This window comes from Ptychodera flava, chromosome 6 (assembly GCF_041260155.1).
Source record: "Ptychodera flava strain L36383 chromosome 6, AS_Pfla_20210202, whole genome shotgun sequence".
Taxonomy (NCBI): domain Eukaryota; kingdom Metazoa; phylum Hemichordata; class Enteropneusta; family Ptychoderidae; genus Ptychodera; species Ptychodera flava.
In genome coordinates this window covers 46,227,162-46,249,795 of record NC_091933.1, presented here as the reverse complement: position 1 = coordinate 46,249,795, position 22,634 = coordinate 46,227,162, and the positions used below count along the sequence as shown (strand labels likewise).

General features: G+C 39.6%; 1 protein-coding gene across 1 annotated transcript in view; it reads right to left on the bottom strand.

The window, feature by feature from the left end:
• The window catches only part of LOC139135971 (uncharacterized), a 41,000-nt gene extending 18,732 nt beyond the window's left edge, over nucleotides 1-22,268 (bottom strand). The window contains exons 1-3 of the mRNA XM_070703773.1: nucleotides 21,584-22,268; nucleotides 18,438-18,607; nucleotides 15,935-16,048 (exon numbers count right to left, since the gene is read on the bottom strand). Coding sequence (XP_070559874.1) covers nucleotides 15,935-16,048; nucleotides 18,438-18,504 — 181 coding nt within the window. The 5' untranslated portion in view covers nucleotides 18,505-18,607; nucleotides 21,584-22,268. The remainder of the gene's footprint in view (nucleotides 1-15,934; nucleotides 16,049-18,437; nucleotides 18,608-21,583) is intronic.
• Nucleotides 22,269-22,634: the final 366 nt, after the last annotated feature.

Below are 22,634 nucleotides of genomic sequence, written 5' to 3'. Positions count from 1 at the left end.
CTGCAGGAATAATATTTTTCTGTTCAAGGAGATCTTTGGTCGCAACCGCGGCAGCAGTCGCACCGCCTAATTTTGCCAAGCGAGTCAAATTTGGTCGACTTGGATCGCCCATATCCATCTTCAAAAATTTGCTGGAGATCATAAGATATCCCATCGCAAGTCCTGCGATTACAATACCATCGTACATTGTGTTTACAACTGTTTTAGTATCCATGATTGCTGACTAGTATATAAAATAAAAAATAAAATAATTACGGAGTTAATCCATCTCATACAATGTAGAGGAGCTGGAAACCTCCCCCTCTCCCTCCCCTCCCCTCGGAACTGTTCTGGAGGGAGCTGCTACGGGCTCTGTTTTTTTCGCTTTCTGAAGCGGTTCATCTTTCCGAACGGGACAATTATGTCGAGCACGCCCCCAATATAGCCCTAATGCAGTCAATGAAACTCCCACAATTCCTAAAACAAGATAACATTTATTATACCATTTATTATCACACTGTTCTTTCATTGTAGGCGATAGGTCTATACAGTTTGCTTCAGTCGCTACCGCATCGCTCCCCTCCTCCCTCGCTTGGCGTTTCTTCTCCTTGTTTTTCCTGTTCCATTCCGCTAATTTCTTCCCTGCAGCAACCCTCCCTGGATGCTTCGGCGGTAACGTCACTTTCTCTATGTTGCGCTGTGGCGTAGGGAAGGTCGTCGTTTCCGTTTGCGGTGTGGGCTCCGTCGTCGTTTCCGTTTGCTGAGTAGGAACCGTTTGCGAAGTTGAATCCATTTATTTCAGGTACTATATTAAGCCCGATTTTTTTAAAATTTAAATGTTTACCCGTAATTAAACCGGTGGAAACTAGAGCAAGTATGGGCCCCCACGTGTACCCTATCCATCCTGATAATCGTTTTATTTCACTGTTTAGAATAAAATCCTTTTTAAGATCAGTGGCATAGTTATCTCGATCATCGATTGGAACTACCTGACTGATTGCACGGGCTCCTAGATCGATGAAACTTTGAGTGATGGTATCACTTATAAGAGAACTGTATTTCGCTTCATAGACTTTAAAGGCTCGTGTTATGAATTCATCTTTCCACGTTTCCACTTCTCTAACTGTAATCTCCTTACCAAAAAATAACTTGCTTTGACCACTTGCGATGACACAGAGTATTTTTTCACGTTTCGTCTCTATTATGGATCGATTATTGTCCGATGCTGCGGTTGGCCCTTCGGAATGCGCTGTCGTATTTGCCGCTGCCGATGACTTTATTAAATTCTCCATTGTTTGCAGTATGTTATCTATTCTTAGTAAAAAATAAAAAATTCGTTTAAACCTGAATCCGAAATATAATATTAACATGGTCTGGAATGTTAGTACGATTCCGAAGTATGGAAAATTCTCCTCCATTAAAATCTATCTGTATATAGAAACACGAATCATGAGTACAGACTTATTCCCAGTTGCTTTTCAATTGAATAAGACGAGCATACCAACAGTACAGCATGCTGATATTCCTTCCAAACCGGATGGAGGAATAAAACCTATTCTCATGGACTTAGAAATATATGTAACGCCGACAGAAAAATTTACTTTTCATCCACGGGATGTGTTCAAAGATAACGTAATCACTCATCGATCAGCGAAAGAAAGTAATGTCTGGCTGGGCGGACCAAACATGAAATACTGGGACCAGCAACTGAATTTCGCTGTATGGTGTAGCACTACTGGTTGTGGTATATCATTCGTCCATCTCTTTGATAAGAAATTTCCGCCCCAAATACGATCATTCTGCCGTTTCCATGTATACTTTACAATACGTAGGATCCTTCACGAAATGGGTGTTGCACTTCCAGACGATACCCCCACCTTCAAAGCGGGCGACAATCCGTACAATCTCGTCCAATATGAACTTCTCTGTACAGAATTTGGAAATATAAGCCCAACGAAGTCCGACTTTCGTTATCGAAAAGGTCAAAATAAAGGTCTTGGTTATGGATATGAATATTACACTAATCGTGGGCCCGTTAGACAGCCAAAAGCGATATACAACGGTCATGACTTTTTCCTCTCTGCCGACGGAGGCGTTTTCTATACACATACCATTTTTGGAAAGAAAAAACATGTACTGCCCGACAAAGACAGACCACACTATTATTTCTTCCGAAATGATGGATCGGAGGGACAATATAATAGTTTCATTCCTCTGAAGGGAGACTCGGGACTAACAAAGGCTGGCCTAGCCCGCCTCAATGAAAGCCTTGAAGCCTACGTATATTGCATACTCGGCGCACAAGCGAATATTCGCAGTACCATAGTGGGCGATACTGGCAGTGCACAGCAAGTCCGAAAAGAATTCGGCGTTCTGCTCGAAGATGAAATTCGTAATACCGACAAAGTAATCAGTTATAGGCGATACCAAGACACAATAATGAATACTGGTGTAAAACTTGATATGGCTGTTTCGCCCAATTTACTTCTCTTACCGTCTGAGATGGTCATTCTTTCGGGCCCTTTAATCGCAGGTTATAATAATGAATTGCAATACGCAACAGAATCTATGGTGTTCGGAGTGAATGGTGATATAAACACGGAAGTTCGAGAAAGTGCTGTACATGAGATGGAAGGAGGGGAGGATCTTGTGAAGTGGCAAGACGAGCCCGGAGAGTCACCTCACAATGACACGACTCGGGGATCCCCCTCCCCGGAACGGGCAGCATCTGCAACACTCGGCGCAGACCCTATTCACGAATTCGGCAAAATTGGTTTGTTATCTTTAGCAATATTCATTACATTTATGTACAGTATATAGATCCAGAGGAAATGTCAATATACGTAACCCCACCATTCAACATGATTATAACTGGACCGACATATTCTGGCAAAACAGAATTTATGTTGGACCTCCTCACCGGTCCGTACTTAAAGAAATTCGAATATGTGGTATTCATTTGTCCGACATTCATGAATAATAAAGCGTATAATAGAAGATTCATTTTCACTGATGATAATGTGTTTATATTTCCAGTCGGACTCGATGCTGTGGATGATACATTAACCTATGTGCATAAAGAATGGGCCGGTACAAACACTTTAATAGTACTCGACGACTGCGCCTCGTCCAAAGATATGAAGAAGCGCAGTAACGTTTTAGTCCAACTTGGTTTCAGCGCAAGACATGACGGATTATCTGTCTGGGTTCTGACTCAACAATATACTTAGTATTATAAAACCATTTAGGGAAAACATAAAAATGTAATGAAAAAAAAAGAACGATAAATACTATTATTAGGAACCATTCGGGGAAAACATATAGATGTTAGTACTATTTTACACACCGAGCAAGACAGACAACAAAACTATTATAAAAGAATATGGAATGGAGGTGTCAGAACGGGAAGCCGTGGGCCTAATCAAGCAATTGAAATCCAGGCCATTCAGTAAACTAGTATTTCGTTTACGGAATCCGTACGACATAAAATTTTTCGTATAATATAGCAATTATGGAAGATGAAGGCACTCTTAGAGAATTATATTACAACCCGAAAACTGGTTTTGGAGGTGTACAAAAATTATATGACGCAGCGCGCGCCAGCGGACTGAAAGTGACCAAGAAAGAGGTACAGGACTGGTTAAAAACTCAGCTAACTTATAATCTTCATAAATCGGTACCTCGTACTCGTGGTGGGAGGCGCGTTTTCGTATCATCGATAGACAATTTTTGGCAGGCTGATCTTGTAGAGTTTTCTCCACAGTTCGCAAAAGAGAACCGTAACATTCGATACATGCTAACAGTAATCGATGTGCTCAGTAAATATGCCTGGGCTAGGCCAATACAGTCAAAAACGGCCGATGACACTCTGAAGGCGCTACAAGACATAATTAAGAAATCCGGGAGGAAACCTGACAAACTTCAGACAGATGAGGGGCGGGAATTTACGAACCGAAAAATGCAGGGGTGGCTCGAGGAGGTGGGAATTCATTGGTTTCACACCTACAGTGACAAAAAAGCTAGCGTTGTTTGAACGTTTTAATCGGACCCTTAAGACGATGATGTGGAAATACTTTACATAAGACAGACACGTGAATGGCTTTCTATTCTACCACAACTTCTCGAGAATTACAATAACACCGTTCACGGAAGTATCAAAATGAAACCTGGGACGTAACGAGGAGAACGATTGGCAGGCATTTTATACACTTTAGCTCCTGAGTTGGCAGCCTGGGAGCTAACCCTGAATTCAAGCCGGGAGAAAGGGTCCGAATTACAAAATACAAGACCACTTTTAAGAAAGGATATTTACCAAATTGGACAGAGGAGATTTTCGTGGTTTCAAAAGTGGTGTATGCAGCTGGACTAGGAACACCACCAGTTTACAAAATAAAAGACCTGAATGGAGAGGAAATACTCGGCACTTTCTATTCTGATGAACTTCAGAGCGCTGCTGGTGCCGACGAGCTGTACAGAGTAGAAAGAATTTTGAAGACGAAAAAAATTAGAGGAAAGAAATATTATCTGATAAAATGGAAAGGTTATCCAGAAAGTTTCAATAGTTGGGAGCCAGAGGAAAATGTTATTAGTACTACGTAAGTACTTCGTAAGTACTTCGTAAGTTCCTGTGCTGGTACTTGTCAAGTACTTCGTAAGTTCCTGTGCCGGTACTTGTCAAGTACTTCGTAAGTTCATGTGTTGGTACTTACGAAGTACTAACGTAAGTATTTACGAAAGTTATTCAGTAAGTACCATGGACGAAGTCTTAATTTCTTGAAAGCCGAAAGTGTCAGTTTACCACCCCGCTTCCAACCACCTGGCCAATTATTTATCATGTACTGTCGTAAGTAATGTTCACTTACTGCATCTTTTTCGGCAGTATGTGGATGAGGTGGTACAGGGGAGGTTCCTGAACATATTAAGTTTGCAAGATCTTCAAAGCGGTGTCATGTTACCACAGTCCGTTCTTCTCAGTCCTCCTTGTTCAGCTTTATCGATAAGTTCTGGTTGAAGTATAATGTACACAACTGACATGAGCCATAGACAAGTAACTTCAAAGTCCCCCCTTTTCATAATGTCAAGTGCTCGTAGGTCAAACGAAGCATTATAAGCACACACAGATTCACAAGCGTTAAGAAGTTTGTGTAGGTTCTTTAGTGAGACTCGAGGTTGTTCTAGTTGTTCTTGACCAGGTGGGAAGTACGCTTTTTCAAGTTCCTCCTCGTTGAAACCGTCTATTAAAAATCCCTGGCTGCCGCCGCTCCATGCAATTCCAAAGTCAAAAGCTTGTGGATATTCTACTGGTCCGACTGTCTCGGTATCAATTGTTGGATTAAGTATATTCTTGAGAACGAGGGGGGTAAGAGATTGATTAATTACCAAACATGGAAGCCTATAGTCGTGGCAAATTTCTAAGAAAGTCTGTTTGAACTTGTTGTGAATCTCTTCTAGTTCTTCTAAGGCGGACTCGGTTATTTCATATTGTCTTGCTCGAGTCAACACATTCTGCCTACAATAATCCCAAGGCATATCTTTGAATATGATAATGAAACTATGTAAATGGTCAAATGCTCTAGAAACAATCTTTTTTTCTTCCGCTGCCACGCCCCGGATTCGAGAAAAAGTCAGATGTTGAATTATGGAAGAGTCACAAATAATGTAGTGTTCTGAGGTACACCCTCCCCTCCTCCTCCCCAGCCTGACATTGTAAACTAAGAGTATGTTCTATAAACTGTTTCTGAAAATCAGCAATCGAAACGTGGCGCCCATTATAAAAGTCGGCAATGTTGCTGGAAAAACTAGTGTCAAATTCTGGTACGTGATACCGATCCAAATTTATTGCATCGTAACTCTTACCACTTCCAGTTGGTCCATTTATGAATATGTATGACATTTTGGGGATACTATATCATAGAAAAAATTTTTTAAATTATTTTTATTAAGATATATACGATAAGACAATGACAATCCTTTCTATTTCAAATGCAATAAAAATACTTGAAACGGAGAGAGAATATTCAAATCAGTTGACGGCAAATCATATTTGGTGAATCTTTGGTAGATCCTTTCATATACGTAGACAGTGAGCTAGAAGTAGTTTTCCACATCGGACCTAAGTACGGTTCGGGAGGAGATCCTGCTACATGCGATGGGGTGTGTGTCCGTTGGCAACCGAGTCTTCAAAAGTTTACTGATTTAATAATATTCCGTACCCTAGGTGAAAGTTTCGATGCATCTACTGCTAAAAGTTATGCTGCAAGCCTGGCCGCTCACTCCAAGAATACTATCGGAACCGAAGGGAATTCCTGCAGATTTTACAATCCATCTAAAGTGTATCAGAAGCGAGGGAGCGAGGCACAGATAAAGTATTTTAAATTTCGGTTTAAAAGAGGAGGAAACACTTCCGATTTCGCTACATGTATTGATATGGTTCAAGAAATTGACTGTGCTTTTAAAGCAGTGAGCCCATTGCCAGTCCGAGAAAATCCTGCTATTGTACCTCGTAATATCCGGAAAGGTAGTAAGATAGAATTCTTAGCATTTAAACCGCGCTTAAGTAAGCGTGCTCTTTCTTTCACTGTTGAGAGGTTATTTTGTGCTGCGCCTAATAAACCAGAAATTCAAGATGCGGAAGAACTAGTCGACTTAGAAAGATTAGGCGAGATATATAAACAATAAATGCTGCCAAAAATATTATAGTGGATTTTGATGAATTAGAATAGATATTTCTTTTAAAAAATTTTATGATATATATAGGACAGTACAATGGATCCAATCGTGAATGAATATAAGATAAACCAATTGGTCGATATACTTGACCTCGATTTAAATAGAGGGCTAGACACTCAGAATTATCTGTATACCATGACTCACACAGATTTAACAGATTCTTCAGGTAAAGGTTTTACTCTAGAAAATCCCTTCGGTAAAAAACCATGGATAGATTTCAATGATCTTAGAGAAGAATTGGTGAAGAAATGGGAGAAGGTGCCGCCGCAGTTTATTCCAAGGAGACTTACTGTGCATTACAGCATAAAAAAACGTCGCTTACGGAGGACATTCAAAGGTGTAGTTATAGAAAAAGATTTTTCCTACGAAGTCAAGCGAGTCGAGGATATCGCGCAGATTGATATCGAAGGTATGGCAGCGAGCCGAAAGATGTACCGTGTTTTTACAGAAATGGAAGTCAATTTTCAAATCCAAAAGATCAAAGTGTGCAAAATCGTACACACTATGTTAACTATAAGGGGGGTATATACACAAAAGATAAGGGAGGGGCGGCAGTGAAAGAACAATTAGTAAAAGACTACAAAGAATGGCTTGATAAAGCTGAAGCTGTTGAGGGTCTGGTCTAGTTCTCGAGGAGATACTTAATTTAAAGTAAGACTGGTAGAATTACTACTTGGGGCTGGCGCCGTCCCAACTGCCGGAATGGTTGAAAATAAGAAATGTGTGAGCGATCTGGTTCTACTCAGAGGCGCCGAGAATTGCTTCCAGTATGCCGTCGTAGCAAGTTTAAAGTTAGCCGACCCCCGAGTTTCGTAAAAAGAAGGCTGGTAATACCAGAAAGCAATGGAATACGTACACTCCATTTATAGCCGATTACTGTTGGGATGGACATACCATTCCCCACGCCCGCCAATGATACTATTTTCGAGCGTTTTGAGCGACAAAATCCGAGCATCAGACTCAAAGTATTTCAGATCTACGAGTCCGATCCCGATCCGTCCGGCATAACTGTGTTTTATAGTAGCGGAGCTCCTAACAGAACGGAGTGGAACCCGTCCCGGAACCGTCCAGACTAGCGAAAATTTTACTAATAGTCGGCGAAGACGGCGGGGCCCACTTCGTACCAATTACTGCGGAAAATCGCCTTCTTAATTCTAATAAAAATCATAAGAATGTGCACAGACGGAAGTGTATTTGTACGGTTTGTGGAAAAGGATTTGCGTCAACAGGAGAGTTGGAAGAACATGAGAATTATTGTGGAACAGACACTGCCCAGCCAGATTTTCCTAAGGAAGTATGTCAATTTGAAGGACATCGGAAGAAGGTCCCCGCCCCCTACGTCGTCTACGCAGATACTGAAGCAATTATTGAGAAGGGCACTGGTCGTCACATTCCAATCTGTCTTTCGTATGTTATGGTGGAACGGTGGGGACTGGACCCGGCGGCCGGGTCCAGAAGTTTATGGTTAACAGAACATTCACGGGCTCTCCTGTGTTACAGACTTTCTAAAGGATATGAAGCGGAGGGCTGAGAATTATTCGAAATCGTATTATTGGAAAATAAAACCGATGAAAGATCCTTCTAATTACGGCGATCCAGACTGTATTGCATGTGGAGAGCCGGCAGGATACCAAGACGGAACGACTTTTTATTGTGAAAAGTGCCGTCCGTCGAGAACCATTCCTATCTACTTTCACAACCTCAAGGGATACGATGGTTCTTTTATTTTGAAAGAATTACATGAATAGACGATGGCCGGGGACAAGAGCCAAAATCATAGCTAAGACGGCAATGGTGGAATTATGGGCCTCTCGAAAACATTTATTTTTCACGCCTCAATTGTTGTTGATGGAGGGGGAGGGAGATAAGAAACGTTTCTTTTCTATAAAGTTTATGGACAGTGCTCAGTGATGATGGGTCATTGGCGAAGTTGGCAAAACTGTGCCGGAGGATGGGTGGACGGTACCACTTTCGTACCCGGACATTCAAAGAGCGAAAGGTTTCTTTCCGTATGAATATTTAGATTCTCCAGAGCGATTGGAAGAAGAGGAGCTACCACCGAGGGGCAAATTTTATAGCGAATTGACGGAAGAGGGGATTTCAGAGTCTGATTACGAACATGCATTGCAAGTATGGGACGAAGTTGGATGTAAGACGATTCGTGATTATATGGAATTCTATTGTGAGACGGACGTTCTCCTTCTTGCAAATATATTCGAAAATTTCCGTGACACATGTTTAGAAGCGTACAAGTTAGATCCAGCCCACTACATGTCAGCGCCCGGTTTGACATGGGATGCTATGTTACTTTATACAGGTAATAAGTTTGAGCTCATTCAAGATGCTGAGCAGATGAATTTCGTACAGAGGGGAATTCGAGGCGGTATCAGCCAGTGTAATATTCATTATTTACAGACAAATCATCCTGCTTATGCAACAGATGAGCCTGGCGAAGCTGGGGCCGCTGGTGGGAACTGGGATCCAGAGAAGCCGGTGACCGAAATAAAATATCTCGATGCTAATAATCTTTACGGCTGGGCAATGAGTCAGGCAATGCCTACGGGCGGACTTCATTGGATGACGATGGAAGAATTGTTAGAATGGTCTGCTCAGAATGACGGAGCAGGATTTGATTGGGGACCCGGCGCCACCTTTCCGCCAAGTTTTCTAGAAGTAGATCTAGAATATCCGGCCGAATTACATAATGAACACAGCGATTTGCCACTTGCGCCGCATCACTTCGAATTTCCTGATAGGCAGGGTACTCGACTGATTACAAGTGTGTTGGACAGAGAGAGATACATCTTACACTACAAGTTGCTTGAATTCTATCTTCGGATGGGAATGCGACTGACAAAGGTGCATCGGGTGCTTGCCTTTGAAGAGAGGGCGTGTCTCAAACAATATATTGCCTTTAACACTGAAATGAGGACAAAGGGGGGGACAGATTTTGAAAAGAATTTCTATAAGTTGATGAATAACGCGATGTTCGGCAAGACAATAGAAGACGTTCGAAAGTACAGAGATTTTAGATTTGTTTCGGGTAGGAACGGTTCCGGCCATAAAAAGATTCAGAAGTATAATCCAAAGTTGAAACATATAACTACCATAACTTCCGAAGAGGATGGAGATTCCTGCGACAGTGCTCTCCTGGAACTGAAAAGGGATCGATATGAATATAAAAAGCCAGTTTTCATTGGCGCGGCGGTGCTTGAACTTTCTAAGCTGCTTATGTATGATACACATTACAATTACTTTCGAAAAAGGTTCCCTGGAATACGATTAGCCTACATGGATACTGACAGTTTTGTTTACAGTGTGCCGATCCCGGATCCGGACGTAACTTTCAATGATATAGTCCGAGAAGATGTTGAAAAGAATGGTGAGAAGTCTATATATGATACTAGTGGGATGAGTGGGCCCAACTTTCCGAAGATTAATAAAAAAGTGATAGGTAAATTTAAAGATGAGTTGAATGGTGAACCTATTCTTGATTTTGTCGGCATACGCTCGAAAGTGTATGCTTTTCGAACTCCCGTTTCCGAGACGAAAAAAATAAAGGGTGAAAGATGTTTGTGTTAGAAAACATTTGAATTTGAAGACTATATGATCTGTTTAAAACTGGGAATAAGCCGGAGCCGGCACAATTTGTACAGTTTGTACGGAAAAAGGCTGGAGAAATCCGTAGTGAAAAGCGTAGTAAAATCATGATGGCGCCAAATGATATCAAACGTGTGCAGTTATACAATCCAGACACGGGCGAATGGCTGGCAGAAACACGCCCGATAGGAATGACGGGTCATGGTTTAAAATTGAAAAGACTTTAATCTACTATTTTCAAAGTGACCTGGGCATCGCTAATAACATAAACGTGAGCAAATATATTGTCATCTGCTGAGCGTCGTCGGCACCCTTAACTGAGGTGTCTTTCTTCAGAATTTCAAGTTGAATTCCGTCCTTTGTGTTCATTACTCTTAAACCATTTCCATGAAACTCAATATCTTTAAAACTACGCAGATCGATAAACAGACAGAATTTATTCTTCAAATAATCGACCTCATCTATATCAATTTCACACCAATCTTTATCTTCAGCAAAATACCGTCGCACCTCTCGCCAAAATTGTCTTGGTATCATCTTCTGAGCGTACACTTTATTTGCAATGCCTTCGATTGATACAGACACAGATTCAATGGATGGGTTAAAGAAAAGTTCACTGTTCAGTTCTGTCTGATTCTGTTTTTTAGTGAATAGTAATAAGATACCTCTAATGCTACGTCGTGGTACATTTATATTTTCATTGATAACCGTGGTTGATTCTTTCATCGGGATTGTTCTAAAATAATGTATATGCTCGTAAAGGTAACTTTTCCCACTGTTGTAATAACCAGCAGTATCTATCGCGAGTTTGGGGTCAGAAATTGTTTCGTATTCCATTTGAATGTTTTTTAATTTATAATTGGTGTAATCAACATTATTACTGACAAGTAATTGGGAGGTGGGTGCCAACGTAATTTCCCATTCGATATGACTCCCTAACGCTTCTGGATATGCAACTCCATGGCCTGTTATGAGGGGATGAGTGAGACGAATAGCATATTTTGTTTTATATGTGTCGAAAAGTAAAATATCGTCCCATTTTGAAAGCCTGTCGGCATTTGCATCGGCCGCGCCACTTCTCAATTTTCTTAGATTTTCGTTCTGAATTCCGTACAGTGTCATGTTCGTTCTCTCCTTTTTATGTTTGAAGAGATCACGATAACATTCAATGAGATTATATTTATTCAAATCGAAAAGTGCTGCCCCTCAAATGTGAGAACCATACGCTCCACCAAATTTTTTGCAACATTTTGTACTACTCGGTTATCTTCATCTCCCATTACTTCGAGATCAAAAACCAGGTCGAAAGTATCTGGAACTAGTACTACTCCGCTTTCTAACTTCGGACATCGTATGATAAGTGTCTGGCCTGGATCTGCCTCACTTGGATTATGAGCAATCACATGATGAGTTCTATATGACTTCGTTCCATTCGGTATTCGGTTGGTGAAAGTCGGTAATAATGTTCTATCGTACCCCATTTTTCGTGTAATGTATATAGTAGAAGAAAAAAGAAAATTAATCACATCTTAAGTTTCACTTCGTGTATATAATGACTTAGAAGAAAAAATTCAAATCACATCTTTACGTAAATATTTCCGTCTGCCTGAAAGATAAATCGATTACCTGTGTCGCGAATCAATCTAAGAACCCAATATTCTTGTAAATGTTGGACTTCCTTTCATCATTGTCAATTCCTGGAAACGCTATGAATTCTAGTCGCTTAAAGAAGTTAGTCTTTTGACATTCCTTCACGAAAGCTAAAATGTTATGATACAGATTATCATCTTTGAGTCGGACACCTGGATTTGCTCGAAGGATATGGCGATTTACCCGCCGAAGTTTGCACCATTCCAATTCGACAGAGAAACCAAACAGGTCTTTATTTTTAGAAAGAAACTTTGCAATATTCTTTTCACCAAACATGGTGGCCATATTAGTACATAATTTTATTTATAATGACTAATGTTAAACCTGTTAAAAATATCCATAGCTGTTCTCCAACAAATCCGACAACCGATCCTGCTGTTTTTAATAGAAAACTGACGAGGGAGCCGATTAAACCTGGTATTGCAGCAGCACTTTTTAGGGCCAAGGTTTTTAACCATTCGCCAAATTGCTTTACAATTTCTTTCGCTTTTGTATATACTTTGGGCGGACCTGAACCACCTGTGTTTGCTCCAGTTCCTGCTCCCCCTCCTCCTCCTCCTACTTTAGTCACAGCCAGGGCAATCGTTGATATTGTCATTCCAAGGGCAGTCAGTATTGCAGCGATTGTTATACCATTTCGTTTAAATAACTCTGTCAGCTTCAGCCTGAGTGACAATTCTGGATCGGAAATTACATCACGAAGAGACCTAGTCGTAGCTAGACTTTCACGTGCCTCACTGATCTTACCATGTTCGTATTCAATTCGATCAACAATTTTAGCTTCTCTTGTTATGAGTTCAGCTAGTAGTTTCTTGGCTTTTTCTTTTCCTTGGGTGTGATCTTCAGGAATTTCCTTTAACTGTTTTTCAACTTCTCTTTTCTCTAGCCTTATTTTAACTTTTTCATTGTTAAGCTCGCCAAGACGCATATTTGCAATCCTTAATTCATCATTAATAGCTCTATATTCTGGGTTTAGATTGTTCCATTGTTCGATTTTATTTTCAAAAGCTTGTATTTTATCTGCATTACCAGAAGCATCTTGCCGTAACTCTGTCAGTTTATCTTTGTATATACCCATGTCTTTTGGCGTCATCTTCTCAGCCGGTATTTTATCTTTTCTCACATCTTCAGAATGCAATTCACGTCTAATATATTCGGGCTCTGCGCTAGAGCGACCTCCTAATACTTCTCTAATAAATACATGTCCTCCTTTTACATTCATTAATGTGGACAGCTTATAAAATCCACCTCCTCTATCTTTAGACAGCTTGAGGTTTTTATAATACAGCTTTCCATCCCTAATTTCAGAATCCGTAGACAATACATTTAGTGCATCCGGATCAGTAATCTTATTCTCCTTTAAGAATTGCCTAATCATACTTAATTTTTTATCTACTCTAAGTTCAGTCAAACGATCAACCTTTGGGCTAGCAAGGAAAGGATCAGCTTCTGCAAGAGCATTATCATCGTCTATGAAGTATGTTTCAGCAGTAGCGTCATCATCATTTAAATTTGCATCATCGAAATCCTGGAGTCCTATATTTTCTCCTCCTTCTGCCATATTGTTTTTCTATATTACTACAATTATTTTTTATCATCCCTTACATATACAGTAAAAAAAAATGCACATCTCAGTTGTTGAAAGCGTTGAACAATTGGTCGACTATATCGAAAGAACTAGCGCTGCATATCGTCGCAGTTATAAATTAATGGGTCGAATTGATATGGCTCTTAATATTACTAAGGGAATTCTTGTAAGTTCTGCTGTAATAGCAGCAATTCCTACAGTTCCGGTACTCATAGCTTTAACTCCTATACCAGGTGTTATTATTGATGTAATACAAGGAAAAACTGGAGTATCAAAAAGGCGAGAGAAATATAAACATTATTACGTTCAATATAAACAGCTGCTTACACAAATACAAGAAAAAGGTGCAACCGAGACCCCCGCCTCAGAACTTATTCAGAACATATTCAAACAGGCACTAGAAATACAAAAACAAGAAGGATTTAGTCCCCCTCTGGAAAGGTACCTAAGATATTATGGATTGAATGGATATGAAAGTTAGGTTCAGAAAAAATTCCACAGAAAATGTTTCTGAAAAACTGTAGAGACTCAGACCTCTGAAATCACATGACAAGTTGCTAAGCAACTGGAAGGGTATTGCGAAAGTCCTGGAAAGTCCCTGCCTGAAAAGGTATTAAGGCAAACATCCCTATGGTTCCAATAGTGTTGTTCCGTAGGAAAAATTATAAACATAGTGAAAAGGGGGCAGCCAGCATATATTGATAAAATTCATACTTACATCCAGCAGACGAGAAACACTCCGGTACGGGTTGCCTTTTTGTAAGAGCAGACCGGCTCCGGTACATCTCAGTCAGAATCTATCTAACAAATGATCCGAGAATAGAATGTCGTTCCGTTTTGATAGTGGGGGTGAGTCATAGCTAGTGTATTGCGCAAGTCCAGGACCTGACTCAGCAGGGAATTTCCCCGCTGAGTTCAGGACAATGCACTGCTGCGCAAGCTGTTGCGCATGAGTTCATATATAGGTCAGGGTCACTGAGCTACATGGATGGTGAGTAGTGTTCTGGGGAGGTGTGAGGAGATTTTGTAACTTTTTTAGGTAGTGTCTCAGAAATAAAGTTATCCTTACTACTGTTCCATTACATTGGAAGGCTATTTCACAAATAATAAAAGTTTTAATTCATATCCTAAACATGTTACATTGACAAAGGGGACGGTTGACGTAAACACATTGAAAACGAAAATATATCAGTTAGGAGCGATAGTTTTTAAGTCGGATAAAACCCTCGTACCCGGGCTCTTCTGGTATATAAAGTCCAACCCTACGATAAAATGTCTCGGCCTGCGGCCTCGACATTTTATCGTTGGGTTGGACTTTATATACCAGAAGAGCCCTCGTACTCGGGGTTTATCCTATACTTATGTCCCCTCTGGTCGATAGTCTAAGACTTTAAACATACTCACTGAATAAGAAGCTGACAGTTTCTCTAAGCAACATTGTAGTTTTCTCATAAATCACATAGGTGAGAATATATCTAATATTTTTCTGATCCGTATTCTAATATGACCAAACAAACGAACTGAGCAATCTTAATAATTCCTAATCCAAAATCAATTTTAGTGTACAGTTACTTTTAAACACTAAGACCACAGTACAGGGGGCACAAACTCAAAAGGGTCGTAGCAGCAATGATTAGGTAGAGGAAATCACATACAAATAGAATCGATATAATGACATGACACACTAGGTTAAATGCGCAGAGGAGAATATCGTGTAACAGTTCATGACTAGCTAAGGAAAAACTCAACGACGCCCTTTCATTGATCCAACGACCAATCCGAAACCACGTGCATTGAGGACGAAAACAGCTATATGATCAAACGCAGCGATGGTTTCAATTTTTAAGACTGCGCAATGATACGATAGATGTAGGCCTATGTATGAATTCGTTGCGATGACCTGAAAAAAATGTCGCCGACCATTTCACGCTGGTGTCAACTTGATTCCGCCGCGTACTACAATATCTCCATATTCACTGAATTATTGACGCTATTTGCTATCTTTCCATGGGAGGAAAAGAGCAGCTTTTAAGATTCGTGATTCAGTTCGATAAAATAGGAATCGGATTAGTTTACAAATATAAGCGATGACATGGCTAAAGACTAAAATCAAAGGTGAAATCCTAGTCACGGAGCTTCAAACCTCAGGCCAGATTTTATATGTCACAGAACACGTCTTGATATCAGACGAAGAGATTTACACTACGGGTATTACATACACTCCATACATGTAGAGCAACTGCAATGAAAGAAGACAGCCGCTGTTCGTGTGCATGTAAGTTATTAGAAAAGCTTTGAACAGGGCCTCTTAAATCTCTAATTTAGCTGACGTAGAATTCACTTTCACGACAAAAACTGTAAAATAAAATCTAATTTTCCGCTACTCACTTTCCTGACAAAGATTGCCGTAATAGCTGGACGGACATAGGCATTTATGTGCGTATTCTACACAGGTGCCTCCGTGAAGACAACCTCCGCAGGGATCCCACGCCATCAGGTAATCTGTTGAAAGCGAAGAAAATTCCATCAGAGATCGCATGCATTTGCCGAGATTAATGCACTCGACACTGACAATGGAGTTTTTTCGTATATGAAGGCGTTAAAGAAAGTGTCAGAAGTCTACATTGCATGTGTAGTTTGAAACGTAATTGGTTTACGAGTTGCATGGATTTGCTAGGTCAACTGTACGGTGGTGAATGTTGGACGGTTTTATTGAGGTCTTGCGGTATAGTGCGTTTTATGACTATGAGATCTCGAGAGTGTATCGACCTGTGCGCATGAATCGATGGCGCCGCGTACGTGCTGTGGTGTATCAAACGGATTTACAGAAAGCGCTAATGGTGTAACATTAGCTTTTTGACGCACACTTCTCACGGGAGTCAGCTTAAAATCCTAACTGTCTATTTTTCCTTGGTAGTGGCTTTATTAGTTTTAAATGTGAAATTTTCGAGGAGAGCACTCAGATTTCGTTAAATGCGGCGTGTTTGGTTCACATTAGTAATTATGGCGCACGCATTCAGTAATCAATAGACGTGTTTTAAAGCCAAAATACAAGCATACACATCTCGTCTTTCACGACCTAGCCTCAGGGCCATGGCTAATTAATTTTTCCAAAGGCAGTCTAGTACTTTCTTCTGACTATCTTACACTTTCAATAACTTATTCCGAATCGGATATTTAGCTGGGAAAATCTTCGGTCCTGACAAATTCACGACTCAGAGCCACTTCCTCAAACTGTCCACTTGTCTTATTCTTCTACGCGGGTTGCTACGTAATTATATTGAAATTTATAAGGACATTTTTTTCTTTTATTATAACTATTTTTTGATGGAAAAAACTCAAGAATCTTTTCTACACCCCAAAAGAGTAATAGAGTAAAATAAAGTGATCGTAAGATAGCGGCTAATTATTTTGAACTTTAAATGTCGATAAATTAACAACGGAATTTAATTCTCTGTTACTAACCTTTATGCAAAGAATGGTTTAAACTTTCCTTGTGTGAAAGTTTTATGCTTAGTCTTTACTGTATGGTTTTACTTCATAGGGAAAGAATAAAAATGACTTGCTCGACATTTCTTCATTGTTATTGCAATCACGCACAGAAGATTGAGAAAAAAAAACACACGAAAAAGGGACCACAGTGATGGATAATGAATTGTAGGCGACGGTTCGGATGAAATATGCCGTGAAAGAAAATGTCTCAGGTGCACGAATGCGACTGAGATCTCGGTGTAAATGCATGAAATGGGATAGATTTGACCTTATTAGCAACGATGCCCAGCCTTGTGTGACTGATGATGAGACCAATCCAAATTGTCTTGACATGAGTCAGATTCAGGTAGACATCGTTCTCCATACATCAACTTTAACGACTTCTCAAAATTTGTATCTGAGTCAGGGAGGGGTAATTATGTTTTTAAAAATAAAAACAGGTCATTATGTGAATAATATGCGAGGGATTGAAAGTTATGATTGTTGTCCTATAATGACAATAGTTGTACTGTTTGATTTTTTCAGTTATCTTTGCTCTGTTTTCGAAATTCAGTTTCTTTTTCTATTTCAAATCATATTAAAATGCTAGTGTCCAACTTCTTATCACGATATATATATATATATATATATATATATATATATATATATATATATATTTATATAGATAGATAGATAGATAGATAGATAGATAGATAGATAGATAGATAGATAGATCCAATTCTATTATTGCAAGGACTTTAAATCATTTGTCGCCAGCAATGATGCAGGCTGTACAAAGTTCGTTGTATTTGCATGGATAGAACTTTTTAGATCAACAAATTATCTAAAACACTTTAAGCAATGAAAGCGCTGCCAGATGTTACTGTCAAGTAAATTCAAACGTCATCGCAGGGCTTGACACCTTTGATTTAACTTAGTTTTGGCGGAATATTAGTTCAGAATAAACATTTTTTAGTCTCTGCAACTCTTTAATAATCTGTTGAATGTCACTGTAGCTTTGTATTGGAAACTGTATTCAATACGATCGGAACTAATTTGGGATATTTGGATTTTCATATTTTTGAAATTTCTCAAAAGTGTTAGGTGCCGTATGGCAGAATGTTGCAATATTACAAATTACTCACAAAAGCAAGCGTGTAACTTAAAAAGAAAAGCAGATGAGCTTACATTTGCAGATCAAACAGACGTTACTTCACTATCCAATTATCCGAAATTAGTTCCAATCGTGTTATTCTCATTCTTGTAACTATGGTAATAAATGTCGACAAACTGCAGGTAATAGTCTATTGTGCTATTATCAAGGCAACAACTCATTTTTGTAAACGAACCGAGTCAGGCAACATCTTTCTTGCTGCCATGCCAGGGAACGCTTTTCACTGGCTAACTGTTTGATGTTTACCTTGTGAGGTGACCAACACTGCGCCACTGGCTAAAAATAATATGCAAATACAGAAGCAGGCATACATGGAGTCATCCGCGCATGCGTGTGTATTCCATCGAGCATTTCCTCGTCTGTGGTACTTTGTGATCTTCGATTTGATATCCACCACAATGACAAACGTAGAAAATCTAAATTAGAATGGAAAGAAAATTAATCAGTAGATGAATTTTGCCGAGTGCTAAAATCCGTCGAACGGGTATATTTTCACCGAAACATTTGTTTCGAATTCACTGTATGTATTTCACGTGCTAGTCAGTGTGATTTTAGCGTGTTTTTACTGACTATAAGGGTAGATATGTATCTTTCATTCTTCTTGAATTAAACTGGGGAAGGGATGAAAGGAACTCGGTGAAAAAAGGACGTCATGCAAACAAACTTCGGTAGAAACCATAAAAACCAGTACGTTTGAAAATTATGAGCAACGTACTCAACCGTCAAAATCACGTGTGCATATCGGAGGTAAAGAGACCCATGAATGCGCAAGCAGCCCCAGCGGGTTCAAACCATGAATCTATATGAGAAACACGTAAGCGTGTTTTGTTCGCCGTCTAATTGTTGACAGACGACAAGCGAGCAACTATGCCGATTTGATATAAAAGTTGGAAACAAGATGCTCCACTTTATTATAGTGTACTTAACATTTCTAGTATGAAAAAGTGACATGTTTTTGTCGGATTTGATGAAGGCGAATTGAGGACATTCATGGCTACAGTTTGAAGAAACGAATCTTTGAACGAATCATGTCTGAAAGCTCATCCCAGCAGTTGTTTTTTCATTTCATTGCATTCATTTCTGTTATTTCTTTAAATCCATGCATCCATACTTGGGTTTTCATAGATTTTGTTAGCTGAAGTACCAGGCTTGGATGTTTAAGTGATTTTGGCATTTTAATACCTTGTGAAAATGGATACATAATATATTTTCTTGGAGTAAAACCTTCACAGAAAACCATAAAATAAGAAACAGTCATAACTCAAAAACTATGACTGAGCATCAATAAATTTTCGAGGAGCTGAAAGCATGTGCTGTGTCAGATAAAAAAAGACTGTTTCAAAGAAACAAACCTTTAACTTGGAAAAGTTGTTAAAAGAGAAATGCTCACTTGTTCTTTCGTGCAATTAGAGAGTAAATCAAAACAAAAAAATCTTTGAATCATTATTATTTGGCCCCCATTTCATGAGCTTGTACCTTGTCTTTACACTGACATTGAATTTTTAAATGTTGAAAGGTATATTCTACGTCAGTATATAAACTATACCTGGTCATGTTATTCTATTCACAGTATATAAACTATATACCTGGTCATGTTATTCTATTCACAGTATATAAACTATATACCTGGTCATGTTATTCTATTCATAGTATATAAACTATATACCTGGTCATGTTATTCTATTCACAGTATATAAACTATATACCTGGTCATGTTATTCTATTCACAATATTCCTAAGTGCTCTGCGTAGAGCCGTCTCTACCGCCTATACAGCGATGTCTGTCGAAGTAACGTTATTACAGCAGTACGATTGACAATGACTTTAAAGGTGCAATAAATATTACTATTGATAATATTCTCAATATTATTGTTCAACATGTCGTCTCTAAAGGCAAAGTGTACGTGTTACAAACATAACGTTTTGTTTATAACATCGCAATGTTACTGTTGGCAAATGAATTCTACTCTATAGGGCTGGTTTTAATTCCAGTTATCAACAGTAATATTGGACAGACCTCAAAAACAGCCAACGCCACAAAGTTGAACACTGTGTACGATGACGTAATTTCTGAAATTAAATTTTACGAAAAAGAATGCAAATACTGGAAAATGCATCATAATTTATTAATTTTACCAGTGGAAGATGAAGTGAGCAATCCAGAGGAGCTGTAAGTCTTCACATAGATTTTAAAGTGGTTTCAAATATTTTGCTTTCAGCCTTTGACGTCGCTCAATCCCGAGAGAACACAGCTGCTCCGACTTAAAAAGAACCCTCTTAGATACATGTCACGTTTTGACGAACTTATTTTGAAGTCACTGGATTATCGAACGGATCAACCGTAAACAGCGCTGATTTTAATCAGTACACATTCGCTGAGCTCAAGGTGGATACGAGTTATCTGTCGATCGGACTGCCGTATCCAATTAACTCTTTACACTCTCGTGGACAGCCGTGATACGCATGTCTAAATCACGTTTCGGATTCATGTGTATGAAAGGGAAGACTGTTCACTATCAGACACAAACCGTAGGAAATGTTGACCTCCAGAATGCCCTCTGAGCACCGCAGCAATTAAACTTGTTAGCGTTCGCTGGATATGACGCCGCTAACGTTGAAATCTTAATAAGTAGAGAATATGTGTACAAAGACACCGAGGGGAAATGCCCGCGAGGAAAATCTGTACGATGGAGGTTATTAGGACGCTATTTGACAAGCAAACCCGGAATAGATTACAAAATGACGTCAAAACGATGTCGTTGACGAGTTAAAAATTAAATTTATCAAAACGAAGATGCCTGTTGTTTCCAAAGTCATGCTTGAAGTGCTGAAAGAGACTTTAAGAATAATCATTTGGTTTCCTCGTCATCTGAGATATCGGGACTAGGATTAAATTGTGTCTGACCACGGGTGATTCCTGACATTTAGCCGAGACAAAGTCACTGCCGATTTTCCCCCTCCTTGTTTATGAAAAATTCATCCGAAAACGTGGGATGAACTGTCAAAGCCCCCTGGCTACAACAGGCAAAATGCACCAAAACCTTGTCGTGGGGATTAGTTTTCTGAAAAAGATTGACGCCCACAGTAGATTATATCGAGGCGGCTTTTGTTTAATGGAAACAACTGCTGCACCTAAATATGGAGCTTTCTGCCTACAAACAAAGATATTCAAGAGAAAATGTAATCCTCCGTAAGGGTTGGCTCAATTCATCATCTGTTACGATGAAAACGACAACAAGCAAGCATGTTCAGACCTCTCTCATTGATGACTAATTAACCTGTGCATATACTAATTGTTAACCAATCCTACCCACTTACATGTTTCTATGTTAGATTATCATCCAAGATTAGTATCATCTGAAATACAATTTTCAATTAATCCGAGTTCTTACCTTTAAAGTTCACGTAGGCTTCGTAATTGTCGCACGGTACAAAAGGAACTAAAGCCTGAAGACGGGAATAATATCTCGATGAGGCTACGAACACGGATAATTACGTCCAGCCAACGAGGCCTGGAAACCTTGTGGTATGTTCAAAAACGCGTATGCAGAACGCTTCCCTCAGAAACACACGATAGCAAAGATAGATGCTCGCACAATCACTGAAGTCATAAGTAGATTGACGGAACATCCAAACTCGACGCACGAAACCGAGGATCTGCGGACGGTTCGCAAGGATGGTGCACGGTTCTAAAAAAAACAAGCCGTGAGTGACGTCAGCGGCGACTCGTCGCAGTGTTTTGGTTGACTTATCCAGCACCTAATATCCACTGAGAGACAGCCAAGTTTGTGAGTTCTGTCGGTTATCAAGGCAAATCTATTCGCACAAATCTGCTACACAGCTAGCTTGATCGACGACCTCTTGCCTAGTCGCAGTGTTCCTCAATTGGTGACTGAGATATTCTCGTTTGATCTTGCTGTCTTTTGGTGAGATAAGCAACGGATACTCGACCATGAATAATGCTTTTATATTCACAAGATGCACTACTAGTGGCGGCTGGGAACCCGTATGTAAAAATGGAGTTATCAGTAGGGTTTCCCGCTTTCCCCTCCAGCGACGTCATGCATATTATTTGTTCGCGAATAACAGAATGTTCCATATAGAATCGATGAAATATAAGCCTCTTTCTTTACCAAATTAGATTTCTGAGATCTCTTAGAATGTCGGGGATGTGGCGACTAAAAAAGACGAATTATTGAGAAGTTGACTGAACTGTATGACAAGCCCACTATTCATATTGAAACGTTGCAAATAACGTTATTGCCAATTGTCAGTGCCAGTATATTTTGGTCGGTCTTGTTGGAAAGATACATTTGGTACGATGAACAACTATGACATTCCTTGATATGCATAACATATAAAGTCAACACTTCAAACAAAAGCGACAGTACGATTAGAAAACAGCACACAGCATGATTAGTCGACGATTTCATTTTTCTTAAT